This window comes from Melospiza melodia, chromosome 25, assembly GCF_035770615.1.
Source record: "Melospiza melodia melodia isolate bMelMel2 chromosome 25, bMelMel2.pri, whole genome shotgun sequence".
NCBI lineage: Eukaryota > Metazoa > Chordata > Aves > Passeriformes > Passerellidae > Melospiza > Melospiza melodia.
The window spans coordinates 8,498,294-8,518,094 of record NC_086218.1 but is presented as its reverse complement, the minus strand read 5'-3'; the positions used below and the strand labels follow the sequence as shown (position 1 = coordinate 8,518,094).

The window sequence follows — 19,801 nt, the reverse complement described above, 5'->3', positions numbered from 1 at the left end:
CCAGGACCCCCACTCACCCCTCATTTCTAGGGTAGAAAAGGGTTGATTTTCCATTCCCGTTTCTCACACACGTTGTCTCCACAGCACAACGCACAAGGCAGCTGCCTTCCCATTTTTCCTTACCACAGAGCCCACCTTTCCAAGCAGGAGGAAGCTGGATCCCCCCCAGGACCCCCACCCACCTCCTGTTATTTCTAGGGTTGATTTTCCATTCCCATTTCTCACGTACATTGACTCCACAACGCACAAGGCAGCTGCCTTCCCATTTTTCCTTGCTGCAGAGCCCAAATTTCCAAGCAGGAGGAAGCTGGATCCCCCCCTGGACCCCCATCCACCTCCCCTCATTTCTAGGGTGTAAAAGGGTTGATTTTGATTTTCCATTTCTCACACACGGGAGGGTTTGGCTCCACAGCACAAGGCAGGGAAGGGGATGAAGTCCGAGTCTCTCTGGCAGCACTGGGAGTGCCGGAAGCGTTTGGCAGATGTGGAAATCACGAGTCTCAGCAGAGCTTCGAGGGAGACAGAGCTGGGAATCACCCCTGCCGGGAGCTGGAGATACTGGGAGAGGGGCTGAGTGCGACTGGAGAGGGCTGGGAGGCAGGAAAGCAGGAAACAGGGAATTGGGGTGGGGTGCTCACAAGTTGGGGAGCTACAAACTGGCACAGCTGGCACTGAGGAGAGCTGGGAAATGGGGAATGCCAGTGCTGGGAGAACTGGGCAAAACCAGTGCAGGGAAGTGGCTAAGTGAGTGGGGACATTCTTTGGTGCCCCAGAGCTCTTTGTGTGGGATGCCTCAGGATCAGGGGAACACAGAACAGAGCGTTTTGGGGCTGCATTTGTGTCCCCGGACCCCAGAGTTTTAGGTACCGCAGGGTCCTGAATTCCGGGTGTGCCAGGACTCCCCACACCCTGGGGCCAGCTGCGGAGATGCTGCCTGCCCTGCCCTGTGGGACAGCAACGTCCTGGAGGTGCGCAGCCCAAGGGCAGCCCCTCTCAAGGTGCTCTTAATCTTTCAATCCAGCCTCTGTCGGGGGAATCGCCCCAGAAAAGCGTGCGCAAGGAGGTTTCCCCGAACCGCGTCCCCATATCCGCCCTCCCGAGTCCCCTTTACGCAGGGACATTTTCCCAGCCTCTCCTAAGGAAGGGCTTGGACTGATGGCGAGCTGTCCCCACCCAGGTTTTGGATAACTCCACCCGCCGCCTCTCAGCTCCTCCTCTCGGCGAACAGCCCGGCCGGGATATAAGCGAGTCGCTCGGAGCCGGCGGGCAGCTGCCGCGACAGCTGGCCGGGTGGCGTGGGGACATCGCGCCGCGACCTGAGCCGTGCCCTTCGCCTCCACTCCGCGCCCCGATGGCGACGCCTTCGCAAAAAAGGAGCACCCGCAGCGGGGCTGCGGGGACCCCCCTGTCCCCCACCCGCATCACGCGGCTGCAGGAGAAGGAGGATCTGCAGGAACTCAATGACCGCCTGGCCGTGTACATCGACAAGGTGCGCTCGCTGGAGCTGGAGAACGCCGGCCTGAGGCTCCGCATCACCGAGTCCGAGGAGGTGGTGAGCCGGGAGGTGTCGGGCATCAAGGCTGCCTACGAGTCGGAGCTGGCGGATGCCCGCAAGACCTTGGATTCGGTGGCCAAGGAGAGGGCTCGGCTGCAGCTGGAGCTCAGCAAAGTGCGGGAGGAGCACAAGGAGCTGAAAGCGCGGTGAGTGCCCTGGGGATGGCGGGTGCTGCCGTCACGCTTGGCAGGGAGCCGGGAGGGAGGAAGGAGTGACCCGGAGAGAGGAAAAATGCGTGGCCTGGCCGGGCCTGGGGTGTCTGTGGTAGGGACCAAAAGAGGAGAGAAGCTGTCTCGTCATTCCTGCTCTCCTTCCAAGCGCCATCTTTGGCCGGGATGCCCTTGGAGCGGGGATTTGGGAGCGGAGCTGGGGTGCCTTGGGGCAGGGGCTGGGCAGACGTGTCCTGGGCCCCCGGTAGGGTCTACAAGCGCCGGGCTGGCGGCCCCTGTGCCTTCGTCATGCTGGAGCTATTCCTAAACACGCTCCGGCACAGCCCTGGAAGCGGTGCCAGCCAGCTGGCTCTGTCCTGCCTACGGATTTCTCTTGCTCGTCCCATTTTCCTTTGCTGTCTTTGGCACCGGTTAAAGAACCTGCTCCGGGTTTTTGTTTGCCTTAACCCTCCCTGTGCCAAGCTGCTCCCACTCTGTGGGGTCCCTGGCTTTGGGGGGGAAGAAATACGCGGGCAGCGCTCGTGTCCCCCTCCCAGCAGCTGTCACCGGGCGATGCGCTCCCGTCGAGGCTCGAATTCCTCCGGGCTCGTTTCTTTCCCTCCCTGGGGCAGAAATGCCCCCTCGTGGACCCCTGCCTGCTGCCACCCTGCCCTGCTCGGGGCTGTCCCTGAGGTCCCCTGAGGACGCGGGGCTCCCTGGCCGATGTCGCTGCTGGCCAAGCAGGGGCTGGCACCGGGCTTCCCCCGGGCTCTGCCAGCCCGTGCGGTGTCGGGACATGTCGCTGTGGCGCTCGGTTCCCCGAATGCCGCTCCTTTCCGTCATCACCTTTGGCTCGCAGCCGCGTTCGGGCTGGGCAGTGGCGGGACAGCCCCCTCTCATTCCGTTTGATCTTTTGCCTCTTATTCTGGGCTCCTCGTTTTGAGCCTGTACCGAATGAGGCTAAAATTAACTTCCTTAGCAGATGCCATAAATATTCTACCTGGGAGGGAGGGACTGTGCTGCCCGTTGGAGCTGTGCGCGTTTATATTTAGCTTTCGATTTCCCGTGCGCCGCTGCAGCTTCGTCCTCGGATAAAGGCGGTTTGCAGATCCCTGTTCCCGGATCCCGAGGATCCGGATGCTGCTCAGAGGAGGAGCTGAGCTGTCTGAAGGCTTTTTTTCTGCCTTATGCAAACCCAGAACTATCTTGGCCACGATCTTTCGAGGGCTGGAAAAAATGCCCGGCCCGCAGCCGCGGCTGGAGGGGAGCTGGGAGCTGGAAACGGATGAGGAATTTTTCCCTGCGCTCCTGGAGCTGCTGTGCTTGTTCCTGGGCGCTGATAAATCCTCTGAAAGAGTGCTGTGACTCGAGGGGGTTCCCGGAGAGCGGCTTGTGCTCGAGCAATGGGTTTCGGGGGGCCAGGGGTGTTTCCAGGGGTGTTTCTGTGTTGAGTCATCTCTGAGTCACGGCACAGCGGAGATGCGGGGGAAGCCGCTGCTGTTCATTCCTGCCTCTGCTTTGTCCTGTTCTTAGGGCGCGGTGTGAGGGCTGCTCTGAACCCCAAAACCCTTTCAAAGAGGCTGCAGCTCATTTTGTGTCACTGGGCACCCGCTCAGTGTGCCAGGGCTGCTCTGAACCCCAAAACCTTTACAAGGACGCTGCAGCTCATTTTGTGTCCCTGGGCACCTGCTCGGTGTGCCAGGGCTGCTCTGAACCCCAAAACCCTTTCAAGGAGGCTGCAGCTCCTCCTGTGTCCCTGGGCACCTGCTCGATGTGCCAGGGCTGCTCTGAGCCCCAAAACCTTTACAAGGAGGCTGCAGCTCATTTTGTGTCCCTGGGCACCTGCCCGGTGTGCCAGGGCTGCTCTGAACCCCAAAACCTTTACAAGGACGCTGCAGCTCATTTTGTGTCCCTGGGCACCTGCCCGGTGTGCCAGGGCTGCTCAGAGAGCAGCACAATCGGCTGCCGAGCTGCGATGCTCACTTTGATGGGGTGCCCCGAATTTTTGGGGCACGAGGGAGCGAGCCCAGCCCCGCGGAGGGGTCAGAGTTGTTGGTGGGGTCAGGATGGCCCCGTTCTGACGCCGTTCTCCTCCCTGCCATCCGCTTGGGCAGGGACGTGCCCGCTCTGCCGGCTCTCCCCGCCCATCCCGAGCATTCGTGTCAGCCCTGGGGCCCTTTCGCTGTCCTTGACTTTGGCTAATGAGTAACTGGCGGCCCTCTGCGCCCCTCGGCGTGCCCGTCAGCCCCGGCGAAGCGCGGGTATCTCCGGCAGGGCAGGCGCCCGGGGCTGCCTTATCAGCGGCCGCAGCATCGCCGCTGCCTGCCGCAGGGGTTGTCTCGGCAGCACAGAGGGAGGGTGGGGGGCCGGGGTGCCAGGGCACGATGTGACACGGCCCCGGCTGCTGGGTGCTCTGTCTGGGGTGGGGGAAGAGCTGCTGGCGGCAGGGGGACGGGCTGCGCTAGCACAGACCAGTCCGACCAGTAGCAGTGGGTGGAGGAGGGTCTGAGAGGAGCTGGGCTGCCTCCCCTCTGCTCCTGGCCAGCTGAGCTTCTCTCGGGAAAGTTTCCAGTGGGATCTTCCCGCTGCCAGTGGCGATCCAGGAGGGGTTCCCCAGAGTGCCCGCCTGGCTCTTGGCACAGGGACCCTCAGCAGCCTGGTTCTGCTGGTGCCCCAGGACAAGGGACCCCTCTGGGCACTCCTGCCTGTGAGTGTCCCCAGCTCTGGATGGCCTCTGGCTGTGCTGTAACCACGATTCAGGCGAGGCAGAGGGTGTGGGGAGGGTGCCTGGTGACTCAGGGGTGCTGGCAACGCCGGCATCATCCCCTCCCAGGCCATGGTAAGAGACAGGAATAGTCTGAAATGCCCCATTCCTGATGTCCTCAAGCTTCTGTCCCCTCCTTGGAGGGCCTGGATTCCAGCATGGCACCTCCATGGAGCTGGAGAGATGCTCTGGGAGACCTCCATGGGCACCTCCATGGGGCTGGAGAGCTGCTCCCTGCTGGCTCCTGCCCATTTCTCCCTCTCCTTAAGCTGCCTTCTGACTCACAGGATGAACAGAGCCACAGCCCTTGCCTTGCCCCATGGGAGTTCATCCCATCCCATCCCATCCCATCCCATCCCATCCCATCCCATCCCATCCCATCCCATCCCATCCCATCCCATCCCATCCCATCCCATCCCATCCCATCCCATCCCATCCCATCCCATCCCATCCCATTGATCCCATACCATCCCATCCCATCCCATCTCACCCCACAGTGCAAGCCCCAGCCTGGGGACACAGGGGGTGTAGAATACAGCCCTTGGCACCCTCGATGCCAGGAGAAACCCCTGAGGAATTCAGTGTTCAGGGTGAGGAGTGACCATGTGGTGGGCACACCGTGACCAGCTCCCCTCTGCAGGCAGGAGCCAGCCCTCGTTAGCAGCACCCTGATGAGCAATGCCTTCCTGAATTGCAGCCCCTAACCTGATTAAGGCATTGCCTTGGCAGAGCCTCTTCCTCCTCCCTGGCTCTAATGAGGACAAATCTCCTTTTTCCCAAACGTTGTTGTGGAGGGGGAAGCTCATCCAAGGGCAGAGCCACTGGGGTGCCAGGAGGAGAACCCCACAAACCTTCCCCAGCCCAAGGGGGTTTTGCCCCTTGTTTTGTGACCCTGCAGGCAGGAGCAGGTAAATAAAACCTGTTCAATTGAAAAAAAAAGGGAGGAAAAAGAATTAAAGCTCAGTGCTGCTGGTGGGGGGAGGAGGGGGCCGTGCCCTTCCTTCAGCAGCAGTGAGCCTGTGCTGGAACATTTTGCGTGGGGTGAAACCTCAGGCTCCTGGGTTTCTCCCCCGTCTGCCTCATGGGATCCCTGCCAGGGAGGGAATGCTTTGGCTGGGAGGAGGCTTTGCCCTTTCTGAGCAAACAAAGAGCAGCTTGTGCAGCTGGGGATGCTTTGGGGGGAGTCATCAGCGCAGGGCTTGGCTGATCCAGACCTCCGTGGCCCTCTGGGACCCTCTTGAGCACGCCAGCCCCCCCCGAATCTGCAGCCCTGGGTGTCCCCTGACATGTGCAGCCAGCAGCTGAGGGTGGCTGGGCATGCTGGCCCTCCTGGCACGCTGCAGGGCTCTGTGGCAAAACGTTTCTTCCAGGAGAAGGTTTTCATTAGCTGTTCCCGGTGGAGAGGGATTCTTGCCTGTGCGAACATCCAGCCCCTCTTTTTCCAAGAAAAAAACGTGTGGCAGAGAAACGTGCTCCAGCAGTTTTGGTTCGTGACCTGGCTCCCACTGCTGTTTGCCAGTGTCACAGCTCATCCCCTCACCTTTCCCCGGGGATGAGGGGGGTTAGGGGAAACCCTGTTGTCTCATATGTATTTAGGATGAAAGGGTGCGCTCTGGAAAATTAAGAACCTTTTCTTTGGAGCTGGGGATTAAAGAGAAATGATTGCCAGGAGAGTCAGGGCTGTGTTTGCTGTGGGAAGGGATCCATCCCAGCCTGCCTGGGCTCACATGCTGCCACGAGTGTTTTTTCAGCCTTGCACGTGCCACTTGACTTGTCTGAGTCCCATTAACACTCAAACTCCAGAGAACGGGGAGTTCCCCGTGTGGTGCTCAGGGAGGCAGACAGAGAAGGTGACACAGCCAGGGTGGGACATGTGGGACGGCTGCCAGCTCCTTATTCTGCTGAATTCATGCCCTTTGGGAGGGGTAGCTTCCTTTTGTGCTGCTGGCAGCCAGGAAAGGAGGAAGTCACCAGAGTTCTCCCTCTGCTCCTGGCCAAAATTAGAGCTGCGGTGGAGGATTCCCCAGGAAGCGTCAGCCCACTGGGCTCAGGGAGAGCTGGGAATCACCTCCCACTGCCCTGCCACTGGGCTGCATTACCTGTTTCACCATCCTGCTCCTCTCTGTGAGCTTGTTTGCTGAGCCTGTTCCTTTGTGACCAGCTCAGCACGTTCCCAAACAGCTGAGGCTGTGTTAAACCTGTCCCTGCTGACAGCTGCCATCGCACAGCGTGGTGTCAGGGCTGGGTGCCCACCTGCCCCTGCTGCCTTCCCCTCCCTGCCCAGGGCTGAATGTCCCCAGTGTGAGGCTGAACAACTGTGGTCCCCCAGCCCTGCCTGGTGCAGGGGCAGCTGCAGCCCTGACTGCAGGAGCCTCTCTGTGACAGCCAGAATCTCAGCGATGGGGCAGCCACAGCTTCTCTGAGCAATGCCAGGGCCTCACCACCCTCACAGGGAGGAGTTTCTTCCCAATACCTTGTCTAAATTGTCCTCTCACTTTAAAGCCACTCTGCTTCGCCCAGCCACTCCACAACCTTGATAAGAGTATAATAAAATCCCCACGTTTTTCCTTGTTCCTGTACGTGAAGGATGTCTGAGCATGTCCACGAGCCATGGTGTGAAATCCAGGGCTGTGTGGGTGCTGGGGAAAGCCAAAGGGTGTGGAAGTTGGTTAATGAGGTGCAAGGAGCTCAGCCCACAGAGACACCACAAAACCCAGCTGGGGTTGGGACGCCTCTGCTCCTGGTGAGGCTGAGTCAACATTTCACATTCTCTGTCATAAAGCAATTACCATTTCCAGTGAAGGTGAAGGTGCCCTTGGCTTGGGGTGTCCCCCAGGCTGCAGACAACGCTCAATTCCTGCCTGCCATGGTTGGCAGAGCTGGGAATTGCAGCAACAGCAGGGACAAAGCTCCCCAGCACACAGGGTGGGAGCTGCCCTGCCTGTACTGAACCTGCTTTAATTATGGGGTGGCACCTTGCTGGTGGTGGTGCTGCAGAGAGGCGGCAGAGCCAGGTAGGAACAAACATGGGCTGTCCTGAAGCTCTAGAGTAACAAATATGGGATCTCCTGAAGCTCTAGAGTAACAAATATGGGCTCTCCTGAAGCTCTAGAATAACAAACAGGGGCTGTCCTGAAGCTCTAGAGTAACAAACTTGGGATCTCCTGAGGCTCTAAAATAACAAACATGGGCTGTCCTGAAGCTCTAGAGTAACAAACTTGGGCTCTCCTGAAGCTGCTCAATAGCAAACATGGGCTGTCCTGAAGCTCTAGAATAACAAACTTGGGCTCTCCTGAAGCTGCTCAATAGCAAACATGGGCTGTCCTGAAGCTCTAGAATAACAAACTTGGGCTCTCCTGAAGCTGCTCAATAACAAACATGGGCTCTCCTGAAGCTGCTGAATAACAAACTTGGGCTCTCCTGAAGCTGCTGAATAACAAACATGGGCTCTCCTGAAGGTGCTCAATAGCAAACATGGGCTCTCCTGAAGCTCTAGAGTAACAAACAGGGGCTGTCCTGAAGGTCTAGAATAACAAACATGGGTTCTCCTGAAGCTCTGGAGTAACAAACATGGGCTCTCCTGAAGTTCAAGAATAACAAACACGGGCTCTCCTGAAGCTGCTCAATAGCAAACATGGGCTCTCCTGCTGCATTTTTCTGTCGGGGCTGTGAGTGGCTCAGAAGCACCTCTGTAGGAGCAAGGTTCTGATAGCAGAGGTCTCTCCTCCCTCTTGCACAAAAGCCACCTCCAGGCACTCACTCTGGCTGCTGCTTTGCACACACACACATGTCCTCCTGTCCGTCCTCCTGCCACCCAGTCCAGTGCCACCACCCTGGTCAGGCACAGCTTGGCATCGCCACGCCGTGGTGTTCAACTGGAGCCAAGAACTTTCACTTTCTGGTGGTTATTTATTAACAGCTTACCGACACAGTTTCTCCCTAAAACCCCCTGTGAGTCACACGAGCCCAAACAAACATCAAAGCCGTTGGTGTGGGGGTGCAAAGTGGGCTCCAAAAAGGGCTGGGAGCCCAAAGGAAGCTCCCAAAGGAAGTCATTCCCATGGACACGGAGGGGTGGCCAGCTGGCAGTGCCCTCTTTCCACAGCAGAGCTGCTTGATCCCTGGATCATCTCCCTCCATCCCTGGGATCCTCTCCATCCATCCCTGGGATCCTCTCCATCCATCCATCCATCCGTCCATCCATCCATCCATCCATCCATCCATCCATCCGTCCATCCATCCATCCATCCATCCATCCATCCATCCATCCATCCCTTGGATCCTCTCCATCCATCCCTGGGATCATCTCCAGCCATCCCTTGGATCCTCTCCAGCCATCCCTTGGATCCTCTCCATCCATCCCTGGGACTCCCTCCATCCATCCATCATCCATCCATCCATCCATCCATCCATCCATCCATCCATCCATCCATCCATCCATCCATCCATCCATCCATCCATCCATCCCTTGGATCATCTCCATCCATCCCTGGGATCATTTCCATGCCTTGGATCCTCTCCCTGCTCTGTAGCACCAAACTCTGACCACACACAGCATCCCTCTGCTTTTACCCCTCCCATCTCTTCCTCTCACTGATCCCAATCAACACTAAACGATTTTTAATCACAGCCAAGAGCTCAGGATAAAACCTCAGGCAATGCAAGAATTTTGAGTGAGAAAGAGAAATAAAAAAAAACTGGCTTCCAACTCTGCCTTTTGTAACGACTCTGACTGAGGAAAAGGAGAGAAAATAATTGTACAGCTTCCCCCAGATATCAGAAGCTGCTTCTTGACCTGATGCAAATAATTTTTCAATCCTACAAAGCCCCAGTGACAAACAAAGCTCTGGAGCACACCCTGGTCCCACTGCCCATCTCCCCCTGCAATTAACACTTTTGATTCCACCCAAACAGAGCTGGATGAGAATCGACTCCTCTCAATTCCAGTCTTCACTGATATTCCATTTGTCATGGCCCCTCTGTGAAGAGCTCCATCACAGCCCGTGCCAGATCAGAGCAGGGAGGTGACTCATGCCCAGCCTGTGGCTCTGGGCTGTGCTTTGGGGCCCCCCCTGCCCTGCTCTGCCCCTTCCTTCCTTCCTGGCACCATGGCACACAGCCCAGCAGCACCCTGGGCTGCCAGGATGCTCCTCTGCCAGACACCAGGCTAGACTGGGACAAACTGGGGAGGTTTCCAAGCTGAGTCTCTGTGTTGGGAGCTCTAGGGGGAATGGGAGCACTGAGGAGAGCAGCCTCAGCCCTGGGCATTGTGTTTTGCTCTTTGGGTGGGTACCAGGATCCCCTTTCAAGGCAGAGATGCTGCTTTGTGCCACCCAGCCTCAGCTCTGCAGTTCCAGGGCAAATAAACCAGACTGGGGTGGGTTTGGGTGGTGGGTGTGTATTGGAATACCGGTTCCAATATTCCCAGTTAGATTGTGCCTGGGCCAGTCTGACCCTCGCTGCTGGGCCAAAGGCAGCAACTGCGGTGTGTCACCCCAGAGATACCTTGGCTTGCTGGTGGTTGCAGCTGGGCACTGAACAAGTCCAGGCTTGTTAGGAACCCCGTTTACCTCAGGAGGAATGGCTTCAGGCGATGGTGAAGAGAAAAAGGAGAGGATTCTGCTGGAGGGTTTAATGTCCAGAGGTTTATTCCATGGTTACAGAGGTCTGAACGTGAGGAACTGCTCCAACAGAATCCCGGCTGCATGGTCTGATCACCTTTTTAAGCTCAGGGACAGGGGGAGGGGAGGTACAGGTGAGCCACCAACCAGGTGAGAGGGGCAGGGTCTCAGGGGAAGATGACACCCAGACAGGCCAATGACCCCTGGGCACAGGGGCATCCTTTGAACTTGACCAACCACACGACGCCTTGCTGGAATGTTGAGCCTGATTGACAGGACTCACTCAGCATGGGGGCAAGGGGGAAGGGAGAGAGGTATAGGCACACCTGGGGAAATGACCTGGAAGGCCAAAATGGGACATTACAGCACACCACAACAGGTGTGTGAGGCTGGAGCATCTCATGGTGCTTCTGTTCACAGGCAGCTCTGTGCAAGCACCAGTTGGGGCTGAATTCTGCTTTCTAGGGATGCCACAAGTGCAGCCCTTGCTGTGGGGAAGTGCTGATTTCCTGCCCACGTGCCACGCAGGTCTGGGCTCTGTCCCTGCAGGGAAAGTGGGCAGAGGTGTGCTGGCAGCACGTGGCACAGAGCACCAGGCACCTTGCTCGCTGCCCATCCCTGTGCTAAGCCACATTTTCCTGCTGGAATCCCGTCCCTGTCCATCCCCAGAGCCACCCCAGCAGCAGCTGCAGCTCCCTGTGCCGGCAGTGACTCAACACTGTCACCGCCACATGCAAACAGACCTTGTGGGCAATGTAAACACCTTGTGTGCCTTTATCTGCTGCTGGAGCCAGCCTGGCAAACCCTTTTGCTCCCAGCAGTATGTGTGGCATCTGGAGCCGACAATCCCCTGCTTTGTTTCTTAAGCAAATGTTGCTGGCCAGAAGCTTTGCGTACCCAGTTTATGAAAAACACAGTGAGTTCCTGCTGCTTCTGAGGAGAAAAAGGAGGCCTTGAACTCATCCTCTGTTTTACCTCTCTTGCCTCCTTTCTGCCCTGTCCCACCCTGCACAGGGCCCTGTTTCCATTGCGGCCTGTTTCTGTTGTGGATCAGGATGCAGCAGGCACAGGGTGACATCCTCATCCTTCCCACCCCACTTTGGGCTCAGGAGCTGCAGAGGGAAGAGAGTTACAGCCACATCTGCACAGTGGCAGCATGTTTCCATGCTCCTGGGGCTGTTTTACCTCTCTTGCCTCCCTTCTGCCTTGTCCCAGCTTGCACAGGTTTCCATTGTGGATCAGGATGCAGCAGGCACAGGGTGACATCCTCATCCTTCCCACCCCACTTTGGGCTCAGGAGCTTCACGTGTGAGCAGAGGGAAGGGATTTGTAGCCACATCTGCACAGTGGCAGCATGTTTCCTTGCTGCTGGGTCTCCTTTCTGCCTTGTCCCAGCTTGCTCAGGTTTCCATTGTGGATCAGGATGCAGCAGGCACAGGGTGACATCCTCATCCTTCCCCATCCCTCTGGGCTCAGGAGCTGCACGTGTGAGCAGAGGGAAGGGGATTACAGCCACATTTGCACCAGTGGCAGCATGTTTCCTTGCTCCTGGGGCTGGGATTGCCTCCCTGGCATTGCATCCCTGCTGCACATCCTGGCTGTGTTGCCAGCTCCCAGCTAAACGCGAGTTTAGGGCTGTTTCCCCCCAGTGCTCCTGTCCCGAAGGCATGACTAACACGGTGACTCAGCTCCCTGTTTTTAACTGCCTTTGTGAGGCTCCCACCGTGCCCAATCTCCCAGGGAAACACCGGGAATCTCTGCTTTGTCCTCATCCTTTGAGGTGCTGGTTTATGGGTTTGGGATGTGTTGAAGTGAACGGAATGTTCTGGGGCTGCCATGGAGGGGCAACACTCAGAGCTGCTCTGGGTGATAAAAAACACCAAACCCTCCACTTTCCCATTAAGTTTTAGCCCAATTATTCAAAAGCTGGCTTGGAGTAAGATAGTCAAGGCTGGGCAAAACTCCTTCAATTCCATCCAGTCCAAAACTTAATTGTTAATTTGTTATTATTTAACACGTAATTTAACTATATTTATGGCACAAATCTGACTGGTTAAAATGGTTCAGAGCAGTGGTATAAAGACTTGGAATTTCCTACTTGCCTCCTCTTCCCAAAGGCTTTGGCTTTAGTCAGCAATAGACAGCACTGCAAACTGTTAGCAAATTCTGCATTGGGAAAAACGAGCTGACAACGCCCTCAAGCACATGGTGGGGTTTCTGGGGCTGTCCTGTGCAGGAGTTGAAATCTGTGATCCTTGTGGGTCCCTTCCAACTCAGGATATTCCGTGATCTCAAAGCTTTTTTTCTCCTGTCTCTCCTACTGCAATCTTCCCTTCAGAAGGAGCAAGAATTGAATTGAGCAGCATGGAAGGTGGTGTATTGACATATTTGAGTTGTGTCTAAAAAAAATTCATTTTCCAGCTCAATTCCAAAAATTTTAGCAACTTTCTTCTTCTTGATATGGGGTATTATTGCTTTAATCTATATTTAGGATGATTCAATCCCAGACCATCAAGTGTCATTTAGCTCACCCAATTCAATATTTCATGGGAAGCTGGGAAAAGGCAGGGTGGCATGTTTGGAATGGATGGGTTTGGGTTGTGCTGAGCCTGGGCTGCAGTGGGGTTGGCCAATGTTTGGTCTTCTGAGGAGTTGAGATATTCAGGTTTATAAAGACATAAAATCATATAATAATTAAAAGTAACATAATAATAATAGGTCAGGTTCATAAAGACATAAAATCATATAATAATTTAGTTTGGCTCCAAGACCTTTGAGTTCCTCCAAAGGCCACCACTAAACCGTGTCCCCAGATGCCACATCCACCTGTCTGTTAAATCTCTCCAGGAAGGGGGAAGCTCCACCACTACCCTGTTGAGGTGTTTGGTGACTTTTTTCAGTGGAAAACGCAATTTTTTTTTCCAAGCAGGGAAACACCAGGCTCAGCCCCCTCAGGACGTGCACAGACACTGGCCAGGTTTTCCCAGTGCCGTGTAATCCCCAAGCTCTTCAGGACCAGCCAGGTTTTCCCAGTGCCATGTAATCCCCAAGCTCTTCAGGGATTGCTAACAGAGCTGGGACTGGAGCCAGTTTGCTAAATCAAGTTTCAACTGGTAGCACTTTGCATGTCCCCCCCCCCAGGCTTGGAGGCTGGTTCCAGGTAACCCAGGGCTTGGTGGCAGAATTCCCCCCAGGGAAATCCTGCCCTCCTTTTGCTGGGCTCCCTGTGCTGCCCCCAGACTCCAGGGCTGATCCTCCTTGCGCTTTGCATCCTCTTTGCATCCATCTCCTGGGGTTTGCTGCGCCCTGGAAAAGCCTTTGCCAGGCAGCTGAGAAATGGATTTCCATGGGTAATAGGGGGTCCTGCAGGCAGCAGATGGGGTCCTACAGCTGGCAGGGGCTCTCCCAGGCAGCCAGGCTCTGGCAGGCACAAAACTGGGGTGTTGTGATGTGTACTTGGAGGACAAGTCCTGCCCTTTGTGCACAGATTTACGCCTGACACAAACCTCCCCCAAAAACACAACGTGGGCTGTAGAAAACCAAATCCTTCCCATTCCCCTGATGATTCCCATGTGGCAAAAGGGCAAAACCCCTTTTTCCAGCTCTGGAGCCCCCTCCAAACCCAGGGGCTGTTGCTGTGGGGGACTCGGCCCAAGCAGCAGCGTCGGTTGGTGATTTGGGATTTCCATTCGAGCTGCCGGTGAGTCACCAGCTGGCGTGACAGCCTGGACAGGGAGTGAGCCACTCTGGGGCTCCCCAGCCAGCACTGAGCTGCAGCGTTGTTAATTCTGAACAATTAATTCTCTATTTATTGTCAGAAATGTGCTTGGAGCTCTCGAGCAGAGCGTGGCTGGTGTGGTGCTGCTGAGGCTGAAGGGCTTCTCCTGTGGCAGGAAGGGCGACAGGTCTTTGTTCTGGGGCATCCAGCAGGAGAAAAAGCTTCTCCACACCTTCAGAAGGACGCTTGTGGCTGATTCCTGGGGGTACCAGCATGGTCAGGTGTGCACCCACAGCTCCCTGGTGATGTGTGAGCTGTGGAGGGACAGGAACATCTTGGGGAGTCCTAGACAGGGGGGTCTGTTTGCCTCTCCATGAAAGGTTTGTCCTGGTTCCCAACAAAGAAGCAGTTTTGGTTCATTTTAGGCTCATTTTAAGCTCATTTTAAGCAGCACTTTTGGTTCATTTTAAGAACATCTTGGATTTGAGGAATCCTAGACAGGGGGGTCTGTTTGCCTCCCGATTAAAGTCTTTGTCCTGGTTCTCAATGAAGCAGCAGTTTTGGTTCATTTTAAACTCATTTTAAGCTCATTTCAAGCAGCAGTTTTGGTTCATTTTAAGCCCGTTTTAAGCAGCGCTTTTGGCTCATTTTAAGAACATCTTGGATTTGGGGTGTCCTCGACAGGGGAGCTGGTTTGCCTCCCCATTACAGGCTTTGTCCTGGTTCCCAACGAAGCAGCAGTTTTGGTTCATTTTAAGCTCATTTCAAGCAGAAATTTTGGTTCATTTTAAGCAGCAGTTTTGGTTCATTTTAAGAACACCTTGGATTTGGGGAATCGTAGACAGGGGGTCTGTTTGCCTCCCCATTAAAGGCTTTGTCCTGGTTCCCAATAAAGCAGCAGTTCTGGGTCATTTTAAGCAGCAGTTCTGGTTCATTTTAAGCCCATTTTAAGCAGCAGTTTTGGTTCATTTTAAGCTCATTTTAAGTTTATTTTAAGCAGCAGTTTTGGTTCATTTTAAGAACACCTTGGATTTGGGGAATCGTAGACAGGGGGTCTGTTTGCCTCCCCATGAAAATCTTTGTCCTGGTTCCCAACGAGGCAGCAGTTCTGGTTCATTTTAAGCAGCAGTTTTGGTTCATTTTCAGAACACCTTGGATTTGGGGTGTCCTAGACAGGGGGTCTGTTTGCCTCCCCATGAAAATCTTTGTCCTGGTTCCCAACGAGGCAGCAGTTCTGGTTCATTTTAAGCAGCAGTTCTGGTTCACTTTAAGGGCACAAGGAGAGGCCAGATCCCAGTTCCAGGAGGGGAAGCCCAGCTCCTGGGAGGTGCCACTGAGCTGTTTGTGCTCCAGGTGGAGCTGGACAAGCCCCTCATCCCCATGGCTGAGCATGCCATGAGCGCATCAGGAGGGCCAGCACCGACGCTGGCACGGGGAAGGGTCCTTGGCACCACTGGTGCCAGATGTGGGGGCTGTTTCCATGCACACAGCCGGGGCTGGCATGCCCAGCTGCCTCTGGTGCCCCACAGGATGCTGGCTCCGTGCAGACACTGTCCTTGCAGTGCATCATGCTGGCTATTTCCAGCTCCCCTGCATGGAGACCGGCCCGTGTTTATCCTGGTGATTTGGCAGAGCTGCTGCGGCACAGATGAGTCACAAGCTGGGAGAAGCTGCTTTGCCACATTCCCATTGCCCCACTGCAGAGCTTTTCCAGCTCTGCCTCTCCTCCTCCTCCTGTGGGGCCCCTGCTCCCTGGGATGGGGGAACAAAGCAAGCCCTGGGAGTGGGGAGCAGGGCCTGCAGTGGGGTGACGGTCCCTGGCGTGGGTGGGACACGGTGCCACGGGTGACATGGAAACACACACGGTCTCACTGTGTTTCCAGAAGAAGCCTATAATACAAGAGAGACCCCTCACTCCTTGTTGAGCTGAGAATTGATTATCTGAAGGGGGGTGATGGACTGAGAGTTGGTGATCTGAGAGATAGATGTATTGGAAATTTGGTGAGGAAAGAAGGAATGTATTTTGGAAGGTTTTCATTCTTTCTGTGTGTGTTTTTTGTTTTTTTTTTTTAACAAATAGTTGTAGGTTAATAAGCTCTTCTCTTCTTTATTCCTAAGCTGGAGCCTGCTTTGCTCTATTCCTGGTCACATCTCACAGCACACACCAGGGAGGGAGTGTTTTCATGGGGGCACTGGCATTGCTGCAGTGTCAAACCACGACAGTGTTTGGTGATCCTGGGACAGATCCCTGGCACTGGAGGCAGTGCCATGGAGAGCAAACTGCCCAAGGAGGAGCAAAGCAGATTTCCTGGGTCCTCCCAGCAATCTGGGCACACACTGCCACTCCTTCCTGTGAAAAACGCCAATCGCTTGTTTTTAAAATTTTTAAAGTTTAATAGTAATAAAATGGTTATAAAAATAGTAATACAATTAGAGTAATAATAATTTGGACAATTTTAATTAGGACAATATGAGACAATAAATACAAAGAATTATGGGTGTCCAGGTATCTTTTTCTGGGCAGCAGGAGCCTGAAAAAGGACCCGCGTTAACAGAGGATTAGCCCTTAAAAGCAACAGCCTGTTGCATATTCATACACCTCATACATGATGCATAAATTCCATTCAAACACAGGATTCTGTCTGGTCATCGTCAGCTTCTTCCTCTGAATCCTTACAGCACCTTTGAGGCAGGAAGAAGTTCATTTCTTCTGATAATGGAGCAATAAATTCTTTTTCTCTGAAAGATTCAGGTGTCCTGTGGCTGCTGTCTCGCTGCGAGTCCTTTCTTTTAAAAAGTATCCTACATAGCATCGTTTCTATTTTAACAATTTTTATAACCTAAAACTATATTTAACACAGGACTTAAGAGAATCAATACAGCATTACTTTCTAAAACAACACATATAATATTCATTTTAACATTTGCAAAAAGCCAATCATGCATTTGTCACATTCCCGAGCTGTGAATGTGGTTTTTTTGGGATAGCCAGGAGCAGGCAGCTGTGGGCCTTGGCAGCCAGGTGGGACTGGGACCTGCAGTCTGGGAGGGGGGGATTTGCAGAGCTCCATAAAGATTTATGGATGGGGCAGGAGCCAGCGAGTTCCCTGAGCTGGCAGCTCTTCCAGGGTGGGGCAGCTGCAGTCGGGCAGGCAGGGAGGGAGGGGAACTGTGCCTCTACAAGCTCCATCCCACTCACTGATCAAAGTGCACAATGCTTCAGGAACACTTGTGGGGACTCACAGTGGCGAGGGAAACCAAAGAGCGTTTCCTAAAAATGCACCGAGTGGGCTGTGGCATCTCGGAGAGGGTTGGCATCTCTCCAGCAGCCGGGTGGGCTCATGCCTGGAGCTGCTCCCACAACTCTGTCCTGTCTTGACTTTTCCAGAGGGAGAGCCCAGATTTCCAGGTTTCCTGGCTGGGATTTTGGGGCAGACAAGGGGGGAGCAGCAGCAGATCCCTGAGCCCTCTCTGGCTTCACAGCCTCGTGTCTGCCTGTGCTGAGCGCAGCCAGAGCAGATCCAACTTTCCATTAACATTTGGATTTTCTGGCAGCTCAGCTGCAATTTTCAATCTTTTTTTTTTTTTTTTTCCTTCTTCCTGCTTTTAAAAGCTAAAAATAAAATGCCTTGAGGCCCCTTTTCCCTCCATCTTCTCTCTTGAGACGTTTGTTTCTCGAGGATTTGGTGCCTCTGTTGTTTTTTCTCCTCTTGGGTTCTTTTCACCCTTGGCTCTCGCAGCACAGGGGATCAAATCCTGTGGGATTTGGAGGCACCCAGCCCTCCAGAATGAGGAGGGCCTTCCTTTTCTCTGCTTCCCTTCTCACTGGGGAATTTGGGATCTTGCAGGCTCTAGCAGAGGCCAGTGCAACCCTCTGGGGAGGAGGAGGAAGGTCTGCCTTCGTCCTGCTCTCCAGGGAGGTGGGAGTGACACAGCTGCCATGGAAGTTTTTATTTTTAGCCCAGCGCCAGCTGGAGCCTGTGAGGCTTCCCTGGAATAAAAGCAGGACCTGAGGGCAGGAGAAGGGAAAACTCAAACCGTGGGCTCAGCAGGGCTGGGCTGAACATGGCCAGAGAGGACTCACCTGTGTGCTGGTTCCTCATGCAGGCACTGATGCCACCTTTGGGGCCAGGGTGTGTGTGGAAGGAACCTGGGGGAGATGCTCAGGCCCAGGGAGCCTCACAGGACCCCCAGAACAGGGGACAGGAGAGGATTTGTCTCTCAGCTCAGGCTGGTGAGCTCCAAGCTCCGGGTTCTCCTCCTCACAGTGGAACCCAGAGCTGAGCACAACAGGTTTCTAAGCAAAAGGGATTTGTCTTTGAGTCTGGGATTTGCTATGGGGCTTGATGCACAGAACCCTGGATGCTTCTGGTCCCTGGAGAGGCAAATCTGCTGCAGGCACGAGGGGGACCCTCAGCATTTTCCCCTCTGTTTGTCCGTGGTCAATGGAGCTGCTGTCCCTTGAAAGAGTGACACCATCCAGGTGATGCTGCAGCCCCATCCCAAAGAGCCAGAGTCCTCCAGCTGTACCCAAACAAACAGCAAAACCCTCAGGGATGAGCAGAGAGCAGCCCCAAACCCCAGGGATGAGCAGGGAAGAGCCCCAAACCCCAGGGATGAGCAGGGAAGAGCCCCAAACCCCAGGGATGAAGAGGAGCCCCAAATCCCAGGGATGAGCAGAGAGCAGCAGGAAAACCCCAGGGATGAGGAGCTGCCCCAAACCCCAGGGATGAGGAGGAACCCCAAATCCCAGGGATGAGGAGCTGCCCCAAACCCCAGGGATGAGGATTTGCCCCAAACCCCAGGGATGAGGAGCTGCCCCAAACCCCATGGATGAGGAGGAACCCCAAACCCCAGGGATGAGGAGGAACCCCAAACCCCAGGGATGAGCAGAGAGCTGCCCCAAACCCCAGGGATGAGGATTTGCCCCAAACCCCAGGGATGAGGAGCAGCCCCATCACTCCTCAGGAAGGACAGGGCAGTGCTGGGGTGGCCACGCTGGCCAAAGGGGGCTGAGCCAGGGCCAGATGGGAAAACTCAGCGAGCCTTGGAGCAGCCTGGGACCCACTCCCAGTTGGCATTCCTGTCCTGTGAGTCACTGGCACAAAAAGGAGGGGGTTGGACAGGAAGGATCCAGCAGCAAATGGGACTGTGGTTCCCCTGAAAAAGCAGCATTTCTTGGTCAGTTATTCCTCTGTGGGCAAAATTCCAAGTTCTCCAGACTGCTGAAATGCTGTTTAGACATAAAAGAGGCTGTTTTATGGAATTTATGGGCTATGAAATCATACTCTGTGAGTAGCATTGAGACCCTCTTACCTGAGAGCCTCTAAACACTAAAATATGAAAATCCAACCACAGATACATTCTAGAATTCATTACAAATCCAACATTTTATACTGGGCCCTTTGCACCACAATAAGGAGTGTTCTGGGCTGGGAAAGGAGCTTTCAGAAATTGAAAGGAAGGCAGAAGGCAGATCTTCAGTCACTTCCAAGAAAAAGTCTGCAGATTCCCAGAGGCTCTTGGGCTCTGCTTTTCCTGCCAGCAGCACTTTAGGTGATTCTGAATTTCGTTACTGTACGTGTAGGAATTGTGGGCTTTTTTTTAACTGTCCTTAAGGGGAATTCCTGCTCTTTTTGACATGGAACATCCTGGGATTTGAAGGGAGGTTTGCACTTAAAAACAGTAGCCTGGGATTTTGAAAGCTGGGGTTTTGAAACCCAAAATAACAGAATAGCTTCTGCGTGCTGGCTCGGGTCAGGAAACAGAGAGAAATGCAGGGAAATCTTCTGCTGGCCAATCCAGGAGCTTCCAACATCGCTCATTTGAGAGTCTGGGAGCTCTGTCCTGCTGCTCCCAGGTCCGTGCCTGTTGCTCTGGGTGCTGCCATGGGATGGGCTCTGGATGGGCTCTGGATGCTGCTCTGGATGGGCTCTGGATGCTGCCATGGGATGGGTTCTGGGTGCTGCCATGGGATGAGTTCTGGATGGGCTC

General features: G+C 54.7%; 1 protein-coding gene across 1 annotated transcript in view; it reads left to right on the top strand.

The window, feature by feature from the left end:
* Positions 1 to 1,281: 1,281 nt before the first annotated feature.
* The window catches only part of LMNA (lamin A/C), a 32,558-nt gene continuing 14,038 nt past the window's right edge, over positions 1,282 to 19,801 (top strand). The window contains exon 1 of the mRNA XM_063176656.1: positions 1,282 to 1,701. Within this exon, the coding sequence (XP_063032726.1) occupies positions 1,352 to 1,701 (350 nt within the window). The 5' untranslated portion in view covers positions 1,282 to 1,351. The remainder of the gene's footprint in view (positions 1,702 to 19,801) is intronic.